Below are 19,666 nucleotides of genomic sequence, written 5' to 3' on the forward strand. Positions count from 1 at the left end.
TGTATCTGTTCTGTATCTCACTTTGTATTTGACGGATGCAAAAGAGTCCGAGACGCTAATACAGGATTGTCTTGATTTTTGGTTCATTTTAGGTCATTGAATGACTGCCAACTAAAATGAAATTGATGAAAATAAAAAGTAAACTAAGAAAAATTTAAACTCTTTATATTCCTATCACAGAAAAAAATACAAAATATTAACTACAAAATACAAATTGAAATTGCTACAACAAAAAAAAGGGGTCTATTAGTTAGATGGTGGCAAAGAAAAATATAGCCCATACGCCAATTGGGTTGGGAATAAAAAAGATTGTTGGGATGCCAACAACACGCGGTGTTCCCAAGCGGTCCCCCATCTAAGTACTAACCGCGCCCGACGTTGCTTAATTTCGGTGATCGGACGAGAACCGATGTATTCAACGTAGTATGGTCGTTGGCGAGATACGCTAGTCTGTTGCAGGGTTTTGTTAAGTGAAAAGCTTTTATAAAAGCTTTTTGGGATTGTGTATAAAACAGGTATCTGATAGATGCAACATAAATTGCGAAATTAATTTTGTATAGTTATTTTTTTCTTAAATATAAACCGAGATGGTCCCATTCATGAATTACAAGTTTTGTAATAAAAATTGCTGCTTACTTTTAGGCTTTTAGTTATACAAGATTTAAAGTTAACTAATACAAGTTAAGTTCACTGTTGAAAAACATCCAAGTCTAGCTCTAAAAGAAATTTAAATGCCGTAGATTAATCTAGTCAAGTTTATTACTAAGTTTCAATAGAAAAATATTTTTGAAATAGAACTATTTCAATAGCAAGGACTTTTCTATAAAAGTCCTTGCTATTGATTAATTAGTTTATTCTATGCAGTTTCCCTTTCATTTGATGTATTCAAGTTCAAGTACTTTGCCTTTCGTTTTCATCGATTGTTCTGAATGCATATTTTGCTTCATCCATTAAGTCTGTAAATATTTTTCAAGTGAACAAAAGCGCACTCTTCTATACAGATATAAAGTTACATATGTTACAAGGTAACCCGAGCCCAGTCACCCGCAGGTAATTTGAACAACAAATAATTATTCGAATTTCACCTACAGCAGCCTCTGATAAGGCAATGACGCGATATACACTGTAAGAAAATGGCCTAGATGTTTATGTAATTTTGAAGTACACAAATAAACATTATATAAAATACATTTCTAGGAACTGATAAACAATATTTAAGAAAAAAACTGTAAATACGTATACATATATGTACATATGTATGAATGTATCTGTGTATATACATACATAGGTAGGTATATGTACATACATATGTACATATATAATAAAACCAGAGGGCCGGGGCTAACTTCGACCGCGTCAAAGTTTGTATACCCTTGCAACATTTTTGGTAACTCTTTCCTTACCTAATAGCAATCAATGTATAAGAACGTTTTATCTAAAGGGGCTTATGTTTGCACAATCGTAGGAAATAACGAAGATATTGATCAAAGTCACTGTTTTCCACCGATCGTTCCTATGGGAGCTACATATGTACATATATGATATAGCCACCCGATCTTTATCAAATTCGACAGTCATTAACAGATATACTAAACTAACAAATGTTTAATTTGAAAGCAATCGCGTAAAAAGTAACGAAGTTATTTACAAAAGTCACTGTCTTTGACCGATCGTTTCTATGGGAGCTATATGATATAGTCACCCGATCTTGATCAAATTTGGAACAGTAGTTTATAGGCGTAATAAACTCTCTAATATTAAGTTTCAAGATAATAACATAGAAAATAACGAAGTTATTGAGAAAAGTCACTGTTCGTGACTTTGGGGTTTGTATGGGAGCTATATGATATATAGCCGATCCGGCTGAATCCGAGATATACAACGCCTGCAGTATATACAAGCCTACGTGCAAAATTTCAGCTCTGTAGCTCTTACGGTCTAGGAGGAGTTTGCGTTGATCCAGACGGACGGACGGACGGACGGACATGGCTAGTTGAACTCGTCTCGTCGTGCTGATCAAGAATATATATACTTTGTATGGTCGGAGATGCTTCGTTCTATGCGTTGCACACTTCTGACCAAAATTAATATACCCTTTTTGCAAGGGTATAATGAGTTTTTCCCCAGCTCAAGCTGCGGCTGTCTGCTGCTTATCAGCACCTTTCGAATCCCACCCGCAGAACGAAGCTTGAACTGATGTATTCCATTTAGTTGCAATTTCAAAAGCAAGCCGAGAAGAACAGAGTGTAAAATTGTAAAAAAAAAGGAAACTCTATTACCAAAAATGGAGATTATTGTGAAATTTGTTTGCTTGGTTTTAATGTTTACAACGGTCGAGATGGGTCAGGATGTTAGACCAGAATTTCCAGAGGATTTTCCAACTAATTCAACAACAACCAAAACAACTGAACCAGCTATTATTACAACAACTGAAGCTTCGACTACAACAACAACTAAAGCTACCACTACAACAACTAAAGCTACGACAACAACAGTTCCATTTCCAACTACAAAAACAACAACAACTGAAGCTACCACAACAACAACCCAATTTCCAACTACAAAAACAACAACAACAACTATGAATTCGCCAACCACAACAGAATGGCCAACTATAATACAAGATTCAACTGCATCTTTGCCAGCATCAAACGAGATTCCATCGAGTTATTATCACCATAATCCGAATCCATGGACACCATGTTATTTAAAGGAATATGCACAGTTTGCTTATCGAAAACTCAGATGTGGAGGTAATTAAATGAATATTATAATCAATAAGTATCAGATACAAATGGCATCAGAAGTAAAATACATACATATGCTTGTGAGGAGTTAAAGGCATAAACCTATCCGAAATTTATATTTCAAACAATGCCAACAGCAGCAAATGTTGTAATTATGACTAATTTGGAGTTAGTTTTATAATAAGACTTAGGGCAACTGTTAATAAATTAATGTATCCTTAAGGCTTTCCCGTCGACCTCCCCCTATTTCCGGCCATTGCTCGACTTTTCAAACAGCAATATACTTTTAGTTTCCAATAATAAGGTTTGATTTACTAGCTTTTAGTTAGTAAGTTTTATTAGCTTTAGCTTTAGTTCAATTTACCTCGGCTTTCAACGTTTTTAAGCTGCAGAAAATGAAAAATGACTTCCCAAAGGCGTAAATAAGACATTCTAAAGGCTCAGGCAAAGCTGACATTTGCATATCGAAGAAAGAAATGTCGCCTTAAATAACTATTAAATATGAAACCAATCGTTTCAATAGTTATTTTGTGTGTAGGATTTGGCGTTTAAAGTTTCAGAAGTTAACTTACCGAAGTTGCCTAACAAATTCAACTATGTCTTGGTTAGAAAATATACTTACAAATCGATATATTCCAGGAATAAATATATTTGTATATATACAGTGAAGTGTAAAATCGAATTTTTGTGAAAACTGAGAGGAGTCATGGTGTCCCTTAAATTTTTAATAGAGAGATGGTATCAAAGCTTATAAGAAACCAGAAGTTGCACTGATAACGGTAAAAATGAAATTGCTGATTATGATTATATGGCTGGACAAAAGTATTTTGACATTTCAGTGTTGCTTAACAGAAAGTGAGATAAAGTAAAATAAGTACATATGTATATATTAATAAAAAGTGAACCTTCTTTTGGCATTAATGACCGTTTCTAAGCGTACAAGAACTGATTTGACCAATTTTTGAAGCGTTTCCCGCCAAAGTCTTTAAACTTCAGAATCGTCTGCTCACGCGTTCTGGATAAGTGACTCCTCTAACTGTCCAGAAAAATGCGATTTTACACTTGACAACGTGAAGTCAAAATACTTTTGTTCACGATTTTAAATACATATGTTCATATAAGTATGTGGCTACTATCTGTGAGTTGGGCGCAGTCCTTGTTCCTTTTGACCCAATAAGCACCTTCTCTCGCGAACAAAATATCTAAGTTTTGAAGGCGTTGTTTCTATTTAAAGCTGCCGATAATCACATTCAAAAGCCAAAAATTTCGATTGACCCCAAAACGAAAGCTTCTTTTGGAGTTTATGTTCGATTTCCTACAAATCAGAGAAGCGATCATTACATAGAAGAATATGTAGTGTAGACTTTATAGTATTAATTAGTTCCTCTAGTAGTAGCAATAGTAGTTAGTACCTCTAGTGGTAGCAGGAGTAGTAGTTCCCTCGTAGTAGTAGCAGGGTCGTGAGCCGATGTTGTTCCGAAGTAATAAGTAAGACGACTGGCGAGTACAACTGTTAACAGACCTTTTTAACAGTGCGACGATAAAAGCTTCTTAGAGAGGAGTCACATAGATAACAACGACATTAACGGGGGGTTTATCTGCACATAACTTTTTAAGAAGTTAAAACTCCTATTTTAAGGTGAGAAATTGTTCCACAAAAAGTTTTGTCACGGACTTGGAATAAAATTTTTATCACAAGTAAACAGAAAATAAGTCCAATAAAGTTTTAAGATCAAGCGTCATTGAGCAAACTTAATAGTAGTTTAGTATACCTTAAAATCAGACTGAACATTTTGTTTAGAATAATTTTAAGTCTTCTTTTTTGTGAATTCGTTTAATTTTATAAATAAACGGAAATCCTAAAAGTTAGGCAATATCAGGAAGAGGTTTGTCCAAGGAATTCAAAAGTAAAATCATTTTACTTGTGGTTAGGAAATTTTTGGTAAAGAAATGTCTTTTTAGATTAGATTATGTAACTCCGTTCTAAATTATTATTAATGATGTTTGGTATCTGACACTTGTTAAAATTGATAAATTTATTTAAATTTTGTATTTGCATTTTCAGGTCTTTCGTATGGACTAGTATTAAGCTGCTATCGATGCTGTTACCATGGCCCAAATGGTTGCTCTAAGCTATATAATGGACCCTGTCAGGTGCCGAGCATTTATTCCCATCCAAGATACTTTTAAATCCAATATACATATATATGAATTGTTAAATAAAATCAATATCAATCGGTGATTAATCCAAATTGTAGACATTGCCCAAATTTAGAAAGCAATCCTTTAAATGCTGTTGACTTTCACAGAAATCGGGGAAAGGTGGTGCAAGCACTTCATACATGATCCTCAATAGATCGATAAATTTATACAATGCCTTGGAGTAGTCACCAGACTCGTATAGGCGTTTGCCTGTCCGTGTCATCATTTCCGTATCCTGCATAACCTTGAGTCCCTTAAGGATGTTTGTGTTCTCACCGCAAGTCACACATTTCACCATAAAATCATTGCAAGTTGGTGGCACTTCAATCACTGCGGCACAATTGTTGGGAGCCTCGCAACGGAAACGTATAACATCCCGGGGCAAGTCCTCGAAGAGTGGCCAATTCTCGAGACAAGCATCGCAACAGCATTCGAACCAATAGAGCTCCTTTAACCTCGATTGACGCTCCTCGCGCTTGTCCTGCGTATAAATGGGACCATAGTTCTCATTGATGGGCAATCCGGCCTCGATGGGTCGCACACTATTGATGTGTATGGTGGAGCCACGGAAATAACGCACCACGCCCGGATCACACGAGTGATTGAAGAGGGCCAATGTTGGATAAATGGCTCCGCCAATGAATATGGATTTCTCACTCTTTGTCGAACTGAATTTATGTAGTTCGGCCACTTCGTGGGTATTGAATTGAATAAACTGAAGACTGCGCAGAATAAGCGAAGTAAGAGCCTGGACATCTTCCTTCTGAGGTTCCGCGCTGCCCAAATAATTGGAGGCCCTAAGACACTTGGCCAAAAAGCGAGCCATCAGCACGTGCTGAAAGAAATTTGAGGGCTGACGCTCTGACTGATGCCGTTCCAATTGGGCCACACGACGAAAATCATCTTTGGGCAGACTAAAAATCAAAAAAACAAAAATAATAAACTATCTCTTCTTTTTTTTAACATTTCATTTCCAACTCACCTTATTAACTTTTCCACTGGCAATTCCACATCGATCAAAGGTTTCAAGTCCTTAAAGTAACTCCAAGGTTTGCTGGCAAATATACGCAAAGCAATATGATTGTTGATCGATGCTCCCGAACGCCAAATTGAGGGCAAAATGCCGCATTCATATTTATGATATTTATTTGCTGCCAATTGTTGGCATTTTTCAGAGCAATAGACCACATCGGCACACCGGGGACAGGCTACTGGAACCACAGTGCTGAAAGAGAAGAGAAATAGTTATTTTACAAACATTCAGATATTAAGAAGGAGTTAGGCATAGATTTTGGTTCTAGCAAAGACTATGTTAAGTAAGAGGCATTCAATTGAAATTATGAACAAACCCAGGGGAGATATGGACTTCATCCGAAGTGTCAATATTTTGAATAATTTTTGACTTTTTACATTTTCTTACATCTCTCACTAGAGGGTCTTTAAAGACGCCATGCAATTTTGATTATTCTAGAATCTAGATACTAGATTATTACATTTTTAAATCCGACCCTCCCCGAAAAGACATTCTAGATCTGTCTTTCTATCTAAGGGATAAGGTCGAAATGCAGTCGCAATTGTGAACTGCAATTCTGTAAGTGTGTGAACATTTATAAATTCATAAATACTTATTTAAAATTTCTAATATTTCTTAAGCTAATGTAATACATTCTGTTTAGTATATTTATTTGGCTTGACAACTGTCGGCATGGGTCTAAGAAATCAAAGAAATCGTTTCCAACTGTCCCCCTCCTGACTGTCTAGACAGTCTAGGAAGAGCAGTCGCCTACTTTGAGATAGGGATAACTTAAATAAGTATTGGAAAACATATAAACAAATTAAAATTGACAAATAGGAAACAGGATTTCAGCAAAGAAGACAGGACACTGAATTTATCACGGGGTCCCCTAGTTGAACCAAGTGGATTTATGTCACGAGATTTGCTAATGCGGCATGAATTCCAAATAGAATGATTGTAGACTGAAATTATCGTTATAAATTGTCAATCTTTTTAAAAAACATCAGAACTTTTTGCGAAATTTAAAGCATAAAGTATATATTTAAGAAGATTCTGAGAGGTGGATACCAGAAAGGGTTCGAGAATTCGTTCCTATATAGTCAAAGATATATCTTCGAAAATATTGGCCAAGTTGGCAACTAGTTTTCCAAAAATATACACAACCGCATGAGGAGTTTTATCTCCTCTAAAAACTCTAATCTTATGCTACAACCATCTGAATGGGGGTGTGTGTCTCGGCTAAGAGCTTACCGCATGAAACAAGCCTCGCAGTGGGTTTTGGCATATTTCTCCAATAAGACAGCCACAAAGGGTCGCTCCACAAGTAATTCCTGGCCAATTTTCACATCGGCAGCTGCTCGAGCAAAGCGTCCTTCTTGTTTATTTTGATCGATACGCACTAGATCACTTAGGAACTCCTTTTCCTGCTGCAGAGCAGTAGAAGATACTGATGAAGTCGCCAGTTTCTTTTGCTTGGCATCCTGTTTGGCTGTGCGTGGATCATGTTGCAGCATTTTAATCATGGTCATGGCATCCAGATTAAGTTTAGCTCGCTTATCAGAGCTTAATGTGGAATCATCCATGGCTGTAATGCATTTTCTGAAAGATATCAGTAGTTTAGCGAAGGGGTAATTGAAGAGAGACGCCTACCCACTTGAAAGACTCAATGGTGTGTGGATAGTCCTTAAGAGCCATATGGCAACGAGCCTGACGTTCATACAGTTTGTAAATCAAATCCTTGGGATAGCCAAGATCAATCGAACGTTGAATATCCAACAGGCACTCTCTGAAATGAATAACAAACATAAACTAACTGAAATAAGAACTCAATGGAACACTTACTTATACTTCTGCAGATGATATAGAGTTGCCGAACGATTGGCCAGAGCTATGCGCAACTCGGGCACCTTATCACTGGGCAAGGTAATATAATTTCTGGTATAAAGCAACATGGCTTCCAACCATTTCTTGGCCTTGAAGGCTGCAGTGGCTCTTTCCTTGATCTCAGCTGCCAGTTTCTCATCTTTATTGTGGAATTCCTGGGCAACCAGCAAGTCTGCATCACCTTTCTGCACCCACTCCAATTGATCCACATAGGCCACGCGTTCGTCATCATTTTGGCATTTCGATATCTTGGTTATATCTGATTCACAACTCGATCCTGCTGTCTCCTTCAATTTCAAATAGTATTCGGCGAAGAAACCAGTCGTTTGACTAAGTGGAGTTTTCATTTTCAATCTATTAAATTATGCAAGTTAGCAGCAAAAATATTTCAAAATTTTAAAACTATTTCAAGTGAAAAACGCATTCAGACTAAATGGGAAACAAATTTTCAAAAGAAAAAAAGTATCTACAACGTGTGGTCTATCTCTAGAAAGCTTTTCTTTCGTTGCCTCGGTTCTTTTATTTTTAGAACCAAAGAGAGTGAGAGCGAAAGAGAGTGGAGAAAGAGAATGACAGAGAGAAATGTCTCTTGAAATAAAAGATCGCAGTTACAATCGATGGGAGATATTTGAGTGCCGCAACTAACCCTCAAAATGAAACAAGTTATATGGCACAGTGGGGCTATTCGCCTCTTTAGCTCAGTGGTAGAGCACTGGTCTTGTAAACCAGGGGTCGTGAGTTCAATCCTCACAGGAGGCAAAATGAAAATGATTTCTATTTTTGAATTTTTTTTGTATTATTTAATCCTATTTTTTATTTTTATATTCTTTTGAAAATAAAAGTTTAATAATTTGTAAAGACTTGCATTTTTTGTAACGCAAATAAAATAATTGTTTTTAATTATTTTTTTCCATAATGAACAGTTTTATTAACCAAGTAAAATACGAGAATTAGAGTATCGTTTGTTAATGCTTTTATGATTGTTATAAATTTTTATGACTCACATCAGTAAAACGAATGTAAGTAAGTATGTTGATTATGAGAGGCGTTAGTTATAGGTTATACCAAATATTAAACTATAGTCTTGTAAAACTTACGATACGATTTCTATTATTAAAATAACATAAAATATATTGTTGGCTTATCTTGTATTTTAGACCCACAGTAGTTTTTCATTTAATAATACATTTTTTATTTTGTATTATTGTGAGATTAAATAAAGTTTCATATGAGATTAGTTTCATTTAAATTTTCTGTGGAATAAGCATGTTTTAAATTGAATGTACGTTATTTATTAAGTATAAATAAAGTATTATAAATTTTTAAAAAATAATTTGATAATAAAATTTTTCCACCTTTTTGGTTATTGATGTCCAATTAGTCCAAAAATGTGTTTTTTCGATAAATTTTCTATTACTTGCATAGAAATTTAAAAATTTTGTATGTTTAATAATAGATTCCATAATCAAAAAATTTAATTTTAAAACCTGTTGATAACACAAAATGCATTTAAAATTCGTTTGCTTTTTGGTTTGGTGGTTCTTTTTTAAGAAATCTATAAAAAATTGAAAAAGTAATTAAATTTTAAATTAAAGTTTTTGATAGATAGATGAAGAGTCGAACTAAGAATAAATATCTGATTGTAAGATAAAAAATGAAAATGTAATTAAATTTTAAATAAAATTTTTAGATAGATACATACAAAGATAAATAAACGTAGAATAAATATATAAAATTTGCTCTCATCCCACAGTAGATTCAACAAGTATATGTTTAACGTTTAAAAAAAATAAAATTTTTAGATTTATGACCTAAATAAATGGGCTTAAAAACTAATACAATTCTAATAAATGTTCAAATTCTGGTAACTGTTCTGTATTTAAAATCGTTTTGATTAAAAGAAATGCAATTCGAATCGTTTTTAAGTAGTAAAATACTTTTACGCTTAAAAAAGAACAATTTTAGAAAATTTAAAAAAAAATTACAATTTAGAATTTAAGTTTGCCTCCTGTGAGGATTGAACTCACGACCCCTGGTTTACAAGACCAGTGCTCTGCCACTGAGCTAAAGAGGCTTGAGCTACGCTGTTGCCTAAAGCACAATTTGAAGGTGCTGCCATCTGTTGGAGCTTTGGAAATTGACACCCCGCTGCTCACTTCACGAGGGTTGCTTAAATACTTTACCTACCTTCTCACCTCTATGACCAATTGTTACGTTAAAGCGTAAATTTGTATGAAAATAAATATCAACTGTACCTTTTCGGCATATCAAATTACGTTTTTAACCCAAATGACACAGCCCTTTCGGTGCTCACAGTGTTATGCAAATATTCTTGAAACAAATCCATGAGGAGAAAACCTCGAGAGAGAGAGGAGGAACAAAAAAAGGTGCAATGCGTAAATTACAGTGTCAACATTACAACGCCCACTTTATTCCTTTATGGTTCTCTCATTCTATCGGGGTGTCCCGCCGTGAAAATGCATTATAAACAAAGGTTGTGTGGAAAAGCGAAACCGAAACCCAAAACCCGAAAACCCAAAAAACCCGAGAAAACCTCAGCTCAAGGGGGCAGAGAAGAGAGTATGGTAATTTTTGAAAGTTGTAAGTTGTTGAAATCCGTTGCATATATTGACTTTAGCCAGCAGCAACAACCCCCATTGGAACAAACTGGACATCATCATCATCAATCTCGACATTTGGAAGGGGGTAGGATTTGCTTGATTGTTGTAATCATCAGAGCTCTTACAACTAAAGCCGACAGCTGCCATCACACTTTCCACTTGTAGTACAGTTTGACGATAGTCAAAAGGATGCACAACCTTAAAACTAATCACTGCTCCTGTACCTGATTGAACATTGTCATTCTCATTCTCATTCTCATTCTCATTGTCAATGTCATTGACTTGCAGAGATGTCAATGTTTATGAGCTGTCAACCAAGCGCAAAATATTTATCACTTTTCCTCTCAACATAGAGAGAGAAAGGGAGAGAGCGCTAGAGAAAGAGAGAAACCTAGAATCCCCAGCAGTTTCAGCTTCATCATTATCAGCAGCAGCATCCTTCCTTATCCCGATCATCCCCTAATTGTCAAGCATTGTACCAACCGATTCCTTTATTTCGCTCTATGTCATTCGTTTCTGGTTCAGGTTCATTTATGACCAGTTGCAAACCTAACTCTGACCCCTCACTTTTTGGCATAGTTATGCAAATTCTTCATGTGGAATAAATGATTACAGGGCTCGAGATCGAAATCGACCTAAACTACCTACCCGGCTATAAGCAACCACTCCCAATCAGTGTCCAAGCCATGTGCACTCAAGAGTCGACAGTTAATTACAATTTATTTAGTTTCCGTTGCAATTTGCACAAAAAAAAAACAAACTATAGAAAAAAAAACAACAACCAACAAACAAACAAACTGCAATCGTTGCACTTCCGGTATTCTGTTTTGCCTGTTGCAATTTTTTTTTTTAAGGTTTTTTTTCCAACTTAATTGGAATTGCACTCAATTCATTCAACTGCAAAGAATTGCCGCCAAAATTGCGCTAAACAAACTCATAATGCCAACAAAATGTCATTTAGTGGGTGGCGCCTTTTGTCGCGCTGACATTTAAAAATGACATAAACCCAACGTTTTTAGGTTTTTTTTTTCGCTTTGTTGCCTCTCCGAAATCTCAATTTAAACTAAATGATTTGTATCAGAAACAAGTTTATCGCATTTTAAGTTTCATTTATGAAAATGTTTCATTTTAAAGTGTGCCACTTAATTAATTTCATATTATTAGTTTTCAAGTTGTTTATAATCAGCTAATCAAAAGCCGATGACATTGGACAGAAACTTAAATCTCACATTGATTGGCATATAATAAAATCAATCAATTGGATAGGATAGACATTTGAATGTGTTTCAAATGAAATTTACATCTTTGGCAAATGGATTAAGCAAATGAGTACAAGTTTGTAAAAAAAAAAAACAAAAACAAAAACTTGTTCATTGGAAGATAAATGTGAGAGTCTTTTTGGCCTAATCTATAATTCGTTGAATTCATTTTGAAAACATTTTTGGGGCTTAACAAATTTTAATAGCTTGTGGAAATGTTTAAGGGTTAATGCATTGCCAATAAAATTAAATTTTACAAATCTAAAATCAAGTGTCTTCCAATTTTTCAGCTTAAGTACTCTTTTTAATATTTATTTTTATATATTTTTTATAATTTTTCAGCATGAACTAATTTTGTCTACTATTATTTGACAATTTTGGGAATTACTTTGATTGATTTGAGTTATTTATACTTATATAATATTAAATACGATTGATTAATAGATATTAAATTAAAATTTTGCATAATGTCATGTCTGAGTTTTTGCTTTTGATATTTGGGCCTTGACATTTTGTAGATTTGTTTATTCTTTTCTTTTATTTATTGTTAGATTTTTCCGGTGTAGTATCGTAAACAAAAACCAAACAATTTCATTGGAAACATATCAAGTTCTATGGCCATATCAAATATGAATAAATAATAAACAAATCAATAACTAAATAATCAAAAAACTTTAGTTTGGCTATTGTCAACAACAACTCAAATTTAATTTTGAATTTCAGTTCAGTGAGAAATGGGAATGGGAAAAGTTGGAAAGTTGGAATTGTATCTTTATCACGCTCTTCACCTGAAAGTCTTACAGTTTGGTAGAAAAGTATGCATAAACAAAATTTCCATTCTAAATTTTCCATACATCCTCCATCTCTTTCTTTGCACGCATGTATGGGAAATTTAGATTAGAAATGATTGTCGATGATATCGATATAATTTTTGTCGGATTTTTATGAAACATATACCATTTAACGGGAAATTTCATTAACTTTAATACGTTGTTAAAGAAAAAAAGTAGTTTAGTTTAAATTGATATTGTAAAACGGCGTCAAACCAAAATACCTCAAGAAGTCCCTGTTTTCATGCGATCCTTTTAATGAGAGCTATATGATATTGTGTTCCACCAAAGGGTTGATCCAGATTAACAGATGGAAGATTATGGCTATTTGAAGTCGTCTCTAACTTATATAGCCGGAGCTGCTTCCTTTTTTGCTTTGCAGATTTAAGATTAAAATTAAAATACCCTTTTTACACTTATTTTGGTTTAAACAATCTAAAGTGTAACTTTTGTAACTGTTTTCCACCGTTTGTTCCTATGGGAGCTATATTATACAGTCACCCGATCTTTATCAAAGTCGGAACAGTCATTAACAGATATATTTAACTAAGAAATGTTTAATTTAAAAGCAATCGCATGAAAAGTAATGAAGTTATTGACAAACGTCACTGTTATCGATCGATAGATGATATATATATACGATATATGCTGATCAAGAATATACATACTTTACATGGTCGGAGATGCTTCTTTCTATGAGTTGCACACTTCTGACCAAAATTACACCCTTTTTGTATTTGAGCGGCAGAATATAGGAATACAATTGAACAAAAGAATCCTACTGCCAATCAACTTCTATTACTCCCATAAAGTGAGAAGCCAAATATGGTCTGATCTGAATAGTGAATAGTTTTAAATTCTCGTAAATCAATCAATTTCAATGATCTTGGTCTTAAAGAAGCAGTCGTCTATGCCACATTAAATGTAAATAATTTAGTTAGTTTATAGGTAATTGTTAATACCTGCAAGATTTATGTATGTGAAAATTTCCAAGACCTTTCTATTGAGTTTTCTTCCCAGTGAATGAAAAGGATTGAATTGTTAATCCCTTTTCCTTCCCATTTCAAACAAATTTTCCTTTTCCCAGCATGACAAAGAAATTACTGAACAATTTTATGATTCAAAAAGATTTCCAATTGTGAATCAATTCACAATAATTTGTGCAATTCTTTTTTACATTTCCGTTCTTTCACTTTTTTTTCTCCACATGTGTTCGCTTTTCGTCTTTCTTTGATGTGATTAAAGAGGCGAAGGAGGAGTGAAGAGGGGGTTACCCCCTCACGGTGAGGTCAAAGACTACAATAACCAACAAAAGCAATAATTTAATTTGATTTTCATTTCATGAGGCAGTTGCGTGAAGGTACTTCAACTCGAAATTAATTAAGTGAGTTAACAAAAAAAAAAAAATAACAAAACCGAAAAAAGCAAAATGAAAACAAACGAATTATACAAAAGGCCTCATCTATATACTATGAAAGGAAAGTGCTTGTGTTCAAGTGGAAAACAAAAGCTAAATGAAAACCAACAAAACGAAAAATCATTTTCAGGGGGGTGGATTTCGAGGTGGCAAAACGTTGGCAGCTGCTATCGAGGATCGGGATAGCCACGAGCTGTTACAATGTCCATGTGCATCCTTTGCCCCTTTACGTTTTTTGTGTGTTTTTTCTGTTCTGTTTGGTTGTAACACAATTACAACCTGAGATTGATGAGGGATGAGCTGAACATGACAGACAAGCAGTGACGAATCGCTGTCTATGCAAAAAATGAAAGAAAAAAAAAAACCCAAACCCTAAACCCTATGGAGGGGGTTCAATTCTCCCTCTCTCTCTCTGCTGTCGCTTGCAATTTTCCACCAAATCAAGCAATTTTTTACCCAAATTTTCGGTTGACAGTTTTGGGGAAAAAAAAAAAATTAGTAAAAAAAATTAAATAAATAGGCATTAAGCAGCTAATAAAGATTTTGATTTTTGTGGTTTTCGTATTACGTTGCTCTCTAAGGCGATTTATTAGGTGTCGAAATTTAATTTATTTCCTCTCATTCTCTCTCTCTCTCTGTCTCTCACCCCCTAATTCCAAAATTCCTTCTCAACTACGATTAACACATGGCCGGCAGCTGTTAATAGACTCAGCACGCGTCTGGCATGGGATCGGGATCAGGATCAGGACGTTGTCTTCCTGCTGCTTCCAGCACATATGGCTCATGGGTCTAATCGATTGATTATTGGCCCTAAAGACAGGCCAACAACATGCCAAAAAGCAATTCGTTGAGGCGCAAAGATCGTTGAACCATTTTCAACGCTTTGCTGAACTGAAACTGAAACCGAAACTGAAACAGAAAACTTTTCAAAAGATCGAAGAAACCTGCGTTGGCTGGGCAATCAAAAAAATGCCCATTATCATTATGATGATGATGATGATGTGAGGAAAATATTGCTCATCGAGCATGTCGTTTTACAAACTTGAGATGGGATGAGTGAAAAGCCTAATGGCTCCATCTTGTGTGTGCGTTTGTCTATATCTATATATACATATATCTTGGTTTCACTTACAATCAGGTAGAGACAAGCCTGACCTGGCCCTAATTGTCATGGGCCAATGCCCTAATGTTGATTGTCTGACAATGAGTCTTCCCCCATCCCCATCCCCCATAGCGTATGTGTGTAATTCATTTCATAAAATTAATATCCGGTCGTATCGGTGTCTTCCGTCTGCCTTCTCTGACCTTGCCGCCACCTCCCTCTCCCTCTCTCTCTGACTCTCTTTCTACCTTTATCTTGTGAAACCATTTCATTTAAAAACAGTTATCAGACAGCGGCAACAACTGTGTCAACATATGTTTGCCATGTCTTTTGTCGTTGTTCTATCTTCGACTTGAGATACAAACTAAAAATTTGTACAGGGGGGGAGGGCAGCAGGTTGGTGGAAAAAAAACTAACTCAATTGTCGTTGAAATTGACTTCTGTGGCGCGCTAAATTTGTCCGCCTCTTTAGCTCAGTGGCAGAGCACTGGTCTTGTAAACCAGGGGTCGTGAGTTCAATCCTCACAGGAGGCAAAAGGAAGACGGGGAGAGAGTCCCGAAGGTCAACCAAAATTTTTTTTTTGTAAATGTCATTTTGAAGAAGTTATCTTAGTTTTTAGTGCTTAAACTTGAAACTAATATTTATTTTGCACGATTTTGACCTTGGAAGGATAAGAACTCAGTCAAACACTTAGCCTGAGAATAGTAAGCCAAAGATATAGACTGAAGTTTAGGGCAAGTGTAGTACTTATTTTGAATGAAAGGAATATAACTAAACATTTTGTGAAAACAAAAGTACCACACAGAATAAGCAGAGATCAACTGAGATTTTGAAACCTCTTGAGCATTTACAGGGTGTCAAAAAAGTATTGGTACACGCACAAAATTAAAGTTGTTTCGTTTTACAACTTTTTCTCTAATAACGAATCAAAAGACATAAAACTATATACCTTTAATTCCTTGTTTTATAATGTAATCTGAACAACCAAAAACATAAATTTCGACATTGGTTAATAAGCTTAAACTAGAGCGAACCTGACACAAATTCACATAAAGACTTTGAGATTCGGAACAAAGTTTTTCATAAATTGAGAAATGTTTGAATCAAACAAAGTGTAAACAAATAAGCATGTTTTTAGACCCAATAAAGGGATTTTCTCAAAACTATATTTAGTATAACTCCCACTAAGTACAGGAAGTGATCGTGTCATCTTCAAGTATATGAGGATGTCTCCTCTATGTCTGCTTGGTCTGCATTAAGGGCTGGGGAAAACTGCTGCTTCTAAATGCCCTGCAAAAGCCTCAGCCTGATCCGGCAACTAATTAGATTACGTCTTTTAAAAATATGAAAACTTTATTAAAATTAAAGTCCTTCTGACAAGTTGCTATAAATTTACTTCTACAATTGTACATAAGTCAAATATTTGTTCGCCAATACTGTAACTATCGCTTTGATTCGGACTTTTCAGTACTCAGTCCGTCTCTGATCTAGATGGCAGGTCAATTGGGTGACTTCTTTTTAGACGTCTGTATAGAAGTGAAGAAGCGGGTGATTCCAATCCTTTTTTGTGATTACCGTTGACAATATTTGTTGTCCATTGTCCATTTAGGATAGATCGCATATAAAAATATATACATATATATAACTTTAAATAATAAGCCTTGTGGTCCATTTAAAATGGCAAACTTATGCATATGAAATTTGACAAAATATTTACTTTTAGTTCATAAAAATCTCCAACAAATACATTCCTCTTGCCAATTTACTTAATGTATCAACAATTTTACATTATTAATGGAGTCGAAGTTGACCATTGAAACGATGAAGAAATTTCTTTCTCCCAAAGTTAAAAACTCTGTTGGACGTCGTTATCTATAACCAATTACCAGGCAATTACCAGCCAAGTGCCTAACATCAATTTCATATATTTACTCAAGTGATCCTCCATAAGGAGGAAATACATATATGTATATGTCCAAATGTGTAATGTGGCCTGCATGAAATTCGGTTAACACCTGCCCTCAATAAAGAGAGAAAAAAACGTATATATGAGACTCATGTACATACAAGTTCATAGTTCCGCTCTCGTTGCACTTTTAGTTAATTACAAAATTGCATTAGTGACACAGTTTATATACCATGGACACGAACACCTGAGAAACACCTGAGAAGACACAGAGACATAGATGGGGGACGGCCAGCGAGAGAGAGAGAGAATAGGGAACAAGTGACGGAAATGGCGGGTTGTGTTGGATATATGTATTTTTTCAGGTAGCAATCGAGTCTTTTATGTGGCATGTTATAAGGTATGCCGCATAAATTAGTTTAATTGATCATGGCAGTGGCTACTTCTTTTTGGGATATACATTTTCTCTCCAAGACTTTGGCATAAATTAGACGATGCCCCTTTCCTTGACCCTCTGTCCCAATCTTTTTGTCTGTCTCTCAGTTTCTCAACAATTTCAAGGGTCTTGAATATTTGAAATTTCATATGTGTTTGCTTTTTGGCCTATGACCCTTGAAATTCTGTGGAAATAGTTGAAAAAGAAAACCCAAATTAAAAAGTATACACACATACAAACATTTGAGTTTTTCCTGCCCTTTTTGCGGCCTTTTCTTTTCTTTCATTTTGTTGGTTTTACACTGCTTTGTGGCCATAAAAAAAAGTAGCTACAAGTGCCCCTTGAGAATAAATTTATCATCCATCCCAGTCGAGGAGAAGGAAGTGTAGTTAAGAAAATTGTTGTGGTTAGTTTTGACAGACTGAGATCAGAGTGATCGTGTATCACACACACACACAGTTACTCGAATACCTAACTATCGAAATTCCCCAAAGACTCTTCTTTCTATTTCTATTGTTCTTCAAAATATGCTTATCTAACCAAACGAAAGACTCAAGCCACAAACTTGTCTATGGAAATTATTTCTTTTTAACTGTTTCTTTTTCTATTTTTGTTTGTTTTTGGTTAGTTTTGTAATAGAGTCTAACGGTGGTCTATGGACATTTCACTATAGACATATTTCTATAAATTTTTAATGAACCCGCACAATAAATCCAAAAAATTTGAATTCATTTTGATTTATATATATACATATATGGACATAGACAAACACACTCACACTACACACACACACACACCGGGCATTAGCTAATCGAAATGATTTAATGTTCGAAAGTTAAAGCTGGGCCACTTCACAAAACAAAGACCAAAAACAAAAAAGGGAACGCAATTAGGGTGAGAGCGAGGGCGAAACGCGTGTCTGGCAGGCTCCTGGTACTCTACCAAAAATGTTAACCCCTTTTTATACCCTTTGTCTGGAGAGTACATAGATTTTGCTTAGATGTAACTTTAGGCGGGAATATACATAATTAGGTCAGCACTAATCCAATCTATCTATACACTAGATTTTTACCTGTTTTACCTTTAAAAAGAAATTAAGTTCTTTTCCTAGTTTATTGTTTCGAGAAACTTGGTCGTCAACTTATAAAATGATTACTACCTACATAAATACATTACAAACTTATTATACTTACTTATTTACTTACTTATTCAAAGTAAAACCTAAGTAAAGTACTCGTAAAACTCTATAATCCTTCTACTAATTAGTTATTTTGTATGAATTGTTGGTAAATTTGCTAAAAAGTCGTACCAAAGTAGGATTTGAAGAAATATAAGTGATAATTATAAATATAATGTTGATATTTTAAGTACAGTAGAATCCGGAAGACGTACTAAACGGATCCCCTTCCATATAAGTTTGTATTGGGACCAACCAATCACTCATCGAACTTTAGTCTCTACGTTATAAGCGTAGTCGTTGAAACCGGATTCTACAATAGTTATAACTAATAAACTTTAAAAGGATCTAAAAATTAAACAGGGTTCGCAATTTCTAGTATTTACTTTTCAAATATTATAAGGAAAATAAATACCGAAGACAGACATTTTTTGTTTAATGTTTTATTGAAGTTGCTTCAAATTTGAAGATAAGATAAGAATGCCTAAAAAAAATCTATAAAGTTTCTTATTCCTAAACCAAATATCGTTAAGCCTAACAACATTTAAATTTATATCCCCATTATATTCGTTATGAGGATCCTTTCATGGTCTTTAAACAGATTTTCTTAGGGTATAGACTAGCCGTACTATCTTCAGCTTGTCCTTTTGCTTTCGTTTCTCGTTTCTCGTTTTTTTTTTTGGGTAAATTTTGATTTATGCCTTTTTATTTTTGTGTTGGGCTAATTTTAATGATTTTTAATGGACAAAAATGTAATCAACAATCCGAAATGCAACCCCTAAGCACAAAGGGTTGTCATAGTTTTTTGTCTGTCTGTGTTCCTGGTCCTTCACGTGGTGTTGTGATCATTTTAATTGACTTTGCGCACGAGCGCGTTCCGATCCGATCCGATCTAGATATTAGACACCACCAACCACTAGAGAGCAGGCATATAGGAAGCGAGCATTTTAGATGATGGGGTCTGCCCCACCCCACCCTCTAGTCATCAAGATGGTTTACTCCTCAAAACAAAATCTCAAGAGTGAATATGAAGCAGCAGCAGCAGCAGCTGTCAAAATATGCAGACGCC

General features: G+C 34.9%; 1 protein-coding gene, 1 long non-coding RNA gene and 4 other non-coding genes across 6 annotated transcripts; 3 read left to right on the forward strand and 3 right to left on the reverse strand.

The window, feature by feature from the left end:
* Positions 1–318: 318 nt before the first annotated feature.
* LOC137578422 (5S ribosomal RNA) lies at positions 319–437 on the reverse strand. Its single transcript, XR_011032634.1, has one exon. It is a non-coding gene; the product is annotated as a 5S ribosomal RNA (ribosomal RNA).
* A 1,791-nt stretch (positions 438–2,228) lies between these two features.
* Positions 2,229–4,999, forward strand: LOC137576793 (uncharacterized). Its single transcript, XR_011032318.1, has 2 exons — positions 2,229–2,753; positions 4,813–4,999. It is a non-coding gene; the product is annotated as an uncharacterized lncRNA (long non-coding RNA).
* On the reverse strand, positions 4,766–8,234 carry Smyd4-3 (SET and MYND domain containing, class 4, member 3). The gene is made up of 5 exons (XM_068290094.1): positions 7,807–8,234; positions 7,619–7,750; positions 7,216–7,563; positions 5,932–6,174; positions 4,766–5,863 (listed from the first exon to the last, which is right to left on the reverse strand). The coding sequence occupies exons 1-5, from the start codon at positions 8,193–8,195 to the stop codon at positions 4,990–4,992; spliced, it is 1,986 nt and encodes a 661-aa protein (XP_068146195.1). The 5' UTR covers positions 8,196–8,234; the 3' UTR covers positions 4,766–4,989.
* Positions 8,235–8,535: 301 nt separating this feature from the next.
* TRNAT-UGU (transfer RNA threonine (anticodon UGU)) lies at positions 8,536–8,607 on the forward strand. The gene has a single exon. It is a non-coding gene; the product is annotated as a tRNA-Thr (tRNA).
* Positions 8,608–9,850: 1,243 nt separating this feature from the next.
* On the reverse strand, positions 9,851–9,922 carry TRNAT-UGU (transfer RNA threonine (anticodon UGU)). The gene has a single exon. It is a non-coding gene; the product is annotated as a tRNA-Thr (tRNA).
* A 5,617-nt stretch (positions 9,923–15,539) lies between these two features.
* Positions 15,540–15,611, forward strand: TRNAT-UGU (transfer RNA threonine (anticodon UGU)). The gene has a single exon. It is a non-coding gene; the product is annotated as a tRNA-Thr (tRNA).
* Positions 15,612–19,666: the final 4,055 nt, after the last annotated feature.

The sequence above is a fragment of the Drosophila tropicalis genome, unplaced genomic scaffold (assembly GCF_018151085.1).
Source record: "Drosophila tropicalis isolate 14030-0801.00 unplaced genomic scaffold, ASM1815108v1 contig_593, whole genome shotgun sequence".
NCBI classification, from domain to species: domain Eukaryota; kingdom Metazoa; phylum Arthropoda; class Insecta; order Diptera; family Drosophilidae; genus Drosophila; species Drosophila tropicalis.

What these genes read in the sequence shown, in the direction of transcription:
- Smyd4-3 (XM_068290094.1), bottom strand. Translation starts at nt 8,195, where the DNA reads ATGAAAACTCCACTTAGTCAAACGACTGGTTTCTTCGCCGAATACTAT. An exon ending in CACACCATTGAGTCTTTCAA is followed by an intron (nt 7,564 to 7,618) that starts GTGGGTAGGCGT and finishes GATATCTTTCAG; the next exon opens with AAAATGCATTACAGCCATGG. An exon ending in CCAGTGGAAAAGTTAATAAG is followed by an intron (nt 5,864 to 5,931) that starts GTGAGTTGGAAA and finishes TTTGATTTTTAG; the next exon opens with TCTGCCCAAAGATGATTTTC.